Source organism: Lygodium microphyllum, chromosome 23, assembly GCF_053477565.2.
Source record: "Lygodium microphyllum isolate KBCC chromosome 23, Lygodium_microphyllum_v1.1.10, whole genome shotgun sequence".
Taxonomy (NCBI): Eukaryota; Viridiplantae; Streptophyta; class Polypodiopsida; order Schizaeales; family Lygodiaceae; genus Lygodium; species Lygodium microphyllum.
The window spans coordinates 96,919,129-96,925,840 of NC_141157.1; the positions used below are offsets into that span (position 1 = coordinate 96,919,129).

The window sequence follows — 6,712 nt, forward strand, 5'->3', positions numbered from 1 at the left end:
TGAAACATACATTAGGATGCAAAGTCCCTTAATTGCTATTGTTGCCACTAGTCCTTTGAACCTGGTGCAAAGCACCAAAAGAACACCGGCATAAAGCGCCGGAAGAATTCAGTTGGCAGAGCACCTAGTGGAAATTATAGTGGGAATTCGTCTAAAACTTCCTGTTACATTGTGCACATGAGAGGTCTGTAAAGCATCTTGTAAAGGATCGCGCGAGAATCTGGTGATGTGGAGTAACCTTTTCTATTTCTTTGTGTACCTATTGTGATGATGGAAAATTTCATTGATAAGCTTGGTTTGATGTGTCATTTGAAATTTGGAGACTCTCATTGGCTAGATGTTAAGGGCTTGGAATGAAGCAACTCTTGTTTATCTTCGCATGTGCGGAGAGGGTGCTTTCTCGTTTCATCACATGGAGCCTCATGTGCATGGGGTATGTGACCTTGCCCCATGGAATTCCCAAGGGTTTGCTCACATCATCATCGTCATCATGATGGTACAATGTGATAACGAGGATCAAATTCATCATCCGTTTTATTTGGTTGAATTGGATTGGAATTTGGATGTTGTTGTTTCAATTTTCCAACTTTTGCCAGCCACCTGCGAAAAGCTCTCTCTCTCTCTCTCTCTCTCTCTCTCTCTCTCTCGCAGTGCCAGCAGTGCGTGCGCGCCATTTACTGCAGCGAAAGAGAGTTGTGCGTTTTGTCTCTCGCTTTTGTCGGCACTTGGGCAATTCCTTCGTCATGTACCGTCGCCTGATTCTCAAACCTTCATAACGGACTGCGGCGACCAATCCCCTTTCTCCTCCCCCTCTCTCCTGCTCGGACATAACCCTGCTGCCATGGCTGGCCTGGAGCAGATTCGCAAGAAATTACTCCCCCTCGTCGGGACGGAAGGCAGCTTGTGCTTAGACATGTCCATTGATGCAACGGCTTCGTACAAGGTCTCAAATTCCTTTTCAAGAAGCGTTTGTTACTGTCCATTTTAATGCAGTTCTGTGTCAATCCGCTTGTTATACAGTCAGTGTCAACATTAATCCTCAACATCACGAGCTCCTCAAGGCAGATGCAGGTTGTAGGCATAGATTCCTGTTTGCAATCGCCACCCCCTGCTACATTGAATGTGGTAGCTCCCATGCAGGAGGTTGTGATGTCGTGGGAATTCGAGATCTCAACATCACGAGCTCCTCAAGGCAGACTTGGACAAGCGGCACTGATTCTGTCTGCAACTGCCGTCCCCTGCTACACTGAATGTGGTAGCTCACACACAGGAGCTCTTGATGTTGTTGGATGTCAAGAAATGGGGATTCATATGCTAGGGAGTGCCTGCGGTCTCCATCCCCAACTACAACACGCAGGGGTATGTCGTTGCTCTGTTACAAGAGCTCGTGACATTGTTGGACTTCATGGGGGAATGCCTAACACTTTTTCTGTGCAGCTTGTGCTCAAGCAGACCACACACCAAAGTATCCCCTTTTGTCGTTACCTTTTCTGATGCCTTTCATTACAAAAATGTTAAAAAATGTGGATTCATTCATGGGGAAATGCCTCACACTTCTTGTTGTGTGCAGCTTGTGCGCAATAAGACACACTGAAGTATCCCTTTTGTCATTACTTTTATTGATGTCATTCATTCCCATTGCAGGTCACAGAAGGAGGAACCCTAAATCTGCTCAGCAGATCATGTGGTGAGTACAACATTAATGAATTGGGATTCCACAAGAGGAGTGGCTCTTCCTCCTGTTCATCTGCTGGCGCTAATGGTGGCAGCAGCACAAACTTTGATGACAGAGGGGATGATAGCTCAGGAGCCGGTGGAGGGGCCTGGGAGCGCACCTACAGGTGTGCCTCGCACGAAATGTGCGTCTTTGGTGCTATTGGCTGGGGTGCGAGCAGTGTTGTACGCAAAGCCATTCACATACCCACACACCGGATACTTGCTCTCAAGAAAATTAACATATTTGAGAAGGCAAAGTTCTCATTCTGCAATTAACAGCATTCGCATGGGAAGATAGGGTACTTATGCTTTAGAAGTAAAATTATTCTGGTCCTTTCTTCATTGCTACCCTGTAATTTTGTGTACAATATATTCTGTTTGGTTATAGTTGCACAGGGTCCGAAATACATCATGTTTACATCACCTTATATGTGTGCTCCTGCTGGTCGAATCAAAATGTTGTGGTGATCTGTCACACCTAAATGGGAGTTGTTATGGTTCCAATTGTTGATAAATTGCATGATTTTATGTGATGTTTTATTTGGTTTGAAGGTGTAAGTGCCCCAACACTGTCTTCTCTTAGCAAAAGGCAAGATGCACCAACAGTGTGTAACTTTGGTTTCATGTATTATGCTTGTGTATAAGGAAACATGCTCCCATTTAGCGAGTGTTTCGTTAATAGGGCTTTCTCCTTTGCCTTTTTGACAGGACAAACGACAGCAGCTTTTGAACGAGATTCGCACCTTATGTGAAGCTCCACATGCACAAGGACTTGTGGAGTTCAATGGAGCATTTTATACTCCTGACAGTGGGCAGATAAGTATTGCACTTGAGTATATGGATGGGGGTTCATTAGCAGACATAGTGAGAGTGAAGCGCAGCATACCAGAGCCAATTTTATCAGTCATCACACGGAAAGTTTTACAGGTAAAACTGGTGAATTAACTACTTTTCAGTACACATCCTTTTCTGTGGTACAACATAGTCATAAGTAACAGATTGGGATGGGATTGGGACACACCAATGCATTCCTGTAATGGGAGATGAATGGGATGCGTTCAAAGAAGGAGACATACCTTGTCCCATCCCTCACAGGCATCCCCGTCCACCAGCAAGTGTGGCCTACTCATGGACAAATCCCCCCCTCCCCCAAACCTTTTGGGCAGTTTCACTGTACCATTTTTCCACCTTTCATGCTCATGTGGAGACACACCATGCACATGTATGCACACACACAAGTCTTTGATAGTATCATGATCGACAATTCACAATTTGAAGCTGTTTTTGAAAAATTTGGTGACATTCAACTGTAATGCGTAGAAAAAATTGGCAGTGTTTAAGTGTAACATGTATTTTTAATGACATCCCCATCCCCATCCCCCTGTTCCCACCCCCTTCCTCCGTCACTTGTGACAATGCTCTTTTAGCTAAATTCGTTGCTCTTTGTCAACATTGCAGGGTCTTCAGTTTTTGCATGGAGTTAGGCATCTTGTTCACAGGGATATAAAACCAGCAAACTTGCTTGTTAATTTAGATGGTGAACCAAAAATCACAGATTTTGGAATCAGTGCTGGCCTTGACAACTCAATTGCAATGGTATACTCTTGTAATGATTCGACTTCCTGATGCTCTTTACTTGACATCGTGTGAATGAGATCTTATGTTTCTTTCCCCACTTCTTTTTAGTGCAGTCATCAAGTAATATGAGAGGTTTGAATCAGGTTGTTCTCATGAAGCTTCTCTTTATGCAGTGTGCTACATTTGTTGGCACAGTAACGTACATGTCTCCAGAAAGAATCAACAATGAGTTTTACTCATATCCAGCTGATATTTGGAGTCTTGGACTTTCATTACTGGAATGTGCAACTGGTGAATTTCCATACAATGCAAGCAAGGGACCGGTGAATCTGATGCTTCAAGTATGTAAAGACTGGATCCAGCAAATTTGGGCTAAAAAACACATCCAGTGATTTTGTTCATAGAAAACAGAAGTACAGAGGCTAGCTCTAATAAGCTTCATTTCGTTGCTTGAAAAGCAACTTTTTACTTTGATCCTGAAGGCCAATTTGCTTATGATTGTAATCTTTGCAGGTGATGTATGATCCCTCACCATCACTTCCAAGTGATTGCTTCTCACCTGAGTTTTGCTCTTTCGTAGATGCATGCTTACAGAAAGAAGCAGATGCAAGGCCAAGTGCTGAACAGGAACAGCTTTCCAGTATTCAACTATCTTTACCCTTTTATGCAGTTACTATCACATTCAATCTTCATGCTGTAATATGAATGAATATTATATGATGCAGTTGTTATCTCATCCATTCACAAAAAAGTACGAGAATTCGGAGGTTGATCTGGCCGCTTTTGTACAGAACGTGTTCGATCCAACAGAACGGCTGAAAGATCTATCTGATGTAAGCCAGAAAATTTTGTGAGTTTCAAGTGTTGGATTTGGCATTTTCATGACATTTCATGTATGTGAACTGTGCAGATGCTTACAATCCACTATTACATGCTGTTTGATGGCCCAGAACACACCTGGCCGCATATGAAGACTATGTACAGGAAACATTCTGCTTTGACGTGGGTAATCGTAGCCTTTTTTTTGTTGTCATTTCATTATGTATGGAAATTCTTTTCAGCCGGTGTTGTTCTTAAAGGTTTCTGTATCGTTAATTTGCAAAAGTGCAAGCCTACTTTCAACTTTGTAATTTAGTTGTGCAGTTGGAAAATTTCCTTCTTTTGAATTATAGAATAGGCTAGGTATCTCTGTCCATTCTGTACTTGAAAATATCGAGAATATCTGAAGCAAGGAGTTTGTAGATCAATATTGCTTTTCCTTTTCCTCATCTCTTCTCTGTTTTCAGACACTCAGACACTTGAATTTGGCAACACCCCCTAATACAGTGTTGCTTGCCCCTTTCGGAAAAGCAAGTCATTTGAAAACATAGCTGGCTCTATCTGCTGCAGGTTTGAGAATCAAATAGTTATTGGAGAAGAGGATATATTCAACACTTTGTCCATCATCCGTGGGATGTTGATTGGGGAACATGTGGATGACAGGCTTGTGCATGTGGTAGAAAATTTGCAATGTTGTGCTTATGCTAAGCGGGGGGTGATGATACGTGTTTCTGGATCATTTGTCACCGGTACACACTTTGTACCCACTGGAGATGGTGTACAAGTAGAGGGTCTTGCGCAGCAACCCATGCCAGATTTGCAGAAGGGATGCATGGGCACATTTAATGAGCATTTTATTATAGAACCTGGGGAACAACTGGGATGCTATTATATACTCAAGCAGGAGCTGTTTCTTCAGCAGTAATTATTTGTTGTTATATTGGTGGTCACTAGATACATTGGAGAACAAAGATGTGTATGGGAATGTTTCAAGTGTGTCCGTAAGTCATGATTAAGAGGTGTGTATTCATGATGAAGCAAACATGTAAAGGTGAACAGTCCTCTCAAGTGCTTGTTACAGGTTTGTCTGTGTCTGCAGATAATTGACATATACATCCTTCCAAGTTGCCAAATGGTGTCATTCATTGCAAAGGTGGGAAGAAGGTGCTGGTTTTGTGGATGTTTCTAGGGGGGCTTGGGAGTTGCTTGTCAAATCTCTGTGGATGTGGGCGCGGTTTATGTGATCTGAAAAGTTGGAGGGCTCACTTGCCTGGATCGCTTTACGCTTCCTCACAACATTTGCAGGGAAGCACCCCAGTCTCAGTGCAGGCTGCACATTTTTCCTCCATCCAACAATGTTGAAGATTGCTGGAACACTTGAGAGATGACGTTTCAATATCGCTGGAACATTTGAGAGATGACATTTTGGAACAATGATACAGAACCCCATCATACTGATCCCAGAAAGTGTGCTTGCCAGCAAGCAGCTTTCTTATTTTGAAGTTGGAACCCAAAAGTTGTAAAGAAATGTACTTACACCTACATTCTCTTGGACTGACTAGGCTAATTGAGTTTTTTCAACCTGCTGGACTTTAAAGCAGTTCTGAGTGGTGAAAAACTCATATGACCTGCAGGCAGAAGTTACCCCGTATAGTGTTTCTCCAGTGCACACACCAGTGGATTTCTTAATATACGCCACACTTGAATTCTGATATTTTTTCCCCTTTCTCCCCCATATGATGTACACACCAATGAAGCACTTGAGACTTAACAAGGACAAAAGTTCCAATTTCTTGGTAAGTCAAAGATACTGAATCCCATTTGCATAAAAGATTTGGTTCTTTGATGGCAAAACCATGCATTTTAATGGGAAGACCCTTGTTTCCTGTTTGAGAGCAGTGGAGAAAAATATTATCGAGAAACTTACAGAAATCCCATCGGAAACTTCTTAAATTGGAAAGTCAAGCAATTTGAATATATATACTTTAAAAGTTTACACTAGTTTAGAAGTATTCTTTATAAGCTAGAACCTTTCTAGGTTTACGTCTAATTAGGAAATCCTCAAAGCTAACCAGCTCTGTGATAAGCTGACAATTACTTTCCCAAATAACGTTTCAGAGGGATTGGAGATCTTTGTTAGGAGTCTCCATTAAGGTAACTTGATCTATACAGGTCAACGGAAATATTTGTGTGGCTGATTCAAAGTGTCCTTGTTCCACCCTAATGGGGGAAATTGTGTTATATGGCCCCCCCAGGCAGCATTGATCTTGTGAGATAATTGTACAGAACCTTTGGGAGAACCGTGCTGTATTTTCGGCTGTCAATTTTGTGAAATAGCTGTAGAAAAAGTTATGATTCAGGTCTTTGATTCAAATGCATCTTTCATTGCCTTGAGAAAATGGTCATCCCATCTTAAGATAGTATGGAAATAAGAAATGTCAAAATACATCATTGTTTGGGTGAATAGTAGCCATGTGGCTTGTATGTAGAGGCTGCATAAGAAGAGAATATGGGAGCCAAAGGCATGAATGATAATGTTCCAGCCTAGTGGCCAAAACTTGTGCTCGTTGCTGCAGCCCAATTGGTTTTGAGTGTGTGA

The 6,712-nt window shown here is 42.2% G+C and overlaps 1 protein-coding gene across 11 annotated transcripts; it reads left to right on the plus strand.

Moving 5' to 3' along the window:
* The first annotated feature begins 587 nt into the window (after positions 1-587).
* On the plus strand, positions 588-6,089 carry LOC148016507 (mitogen-activated protein kinase kinase 3-like). Of its 11 annotated transcripts, none has more exons than XR_015688042.1 (10): positions 593-1,359; positions 1,645-1,968; positions 2,425-2,643; positions 3,175-3,312; positions 3,468-3,635; positions 3,808-3,918; positions 4,017-4,127; positions 4,205-4,296; positions 4,684-5,132; positions 5,195-6,086. XR_015688042.1 is itself a non-coding variant. In XM_087663811.1 (10 exons), exons 2-10 carry the CDS (start codon positions 1,683-1,685, stop codon positions 5,036-5,038), a joined length of 1,395 nt encoding a protein of 464 aa, XP_087519937.1. In that variant the 5' UTR covers positions 926-943; positions 1,645-1,682; the 3' UTR covers positions 5,039-6,084. The 11 variants fall into 11 exon arrangements, 9 of the variants coding, with proteins under 9 accessions (XP_087519930.1, XP_087519933.1, XP_087519935.1 ...); XR_015688041.1 differs by having other exon boundaries at positions 5,213-6,084; XM_087663811.1 differs by having other exon boundaries at positions 926-943; positions 1,645-1,687; positions 1,773-1,968; positions 4,684-6,084.
* Positions 6,090-6,712: the final 623 nt, after the last annotated feature.

What these genes read in the sequence shown, in the direction of transcription:
- LOC148016507 (XM_087663803.1), top strand. Translation starts at nt 988, where the DNA reads ATGCAGTTCTGTGTCAATCCGCTTGTTATACAGTCAGTGTCAACATTA. An exon ending in ATGCAAGGCCAAGTGCTGAA is followed by an intron (nt 3,919 to 4,016) that starts CAGGAACAGCTT and finishes TATTATATGATG; the next exon opens with CAGTTGTTATCTCATCCATT. An exon ending in GGCTGAAAGATCTATCTGAT is followed by an intron (nt 4,128 to 4,204) that starts GTAAGCCAGAAA and finishes TGAACTGTGCAG; the next exon opens with ATGCTTACAATCCACTATTA.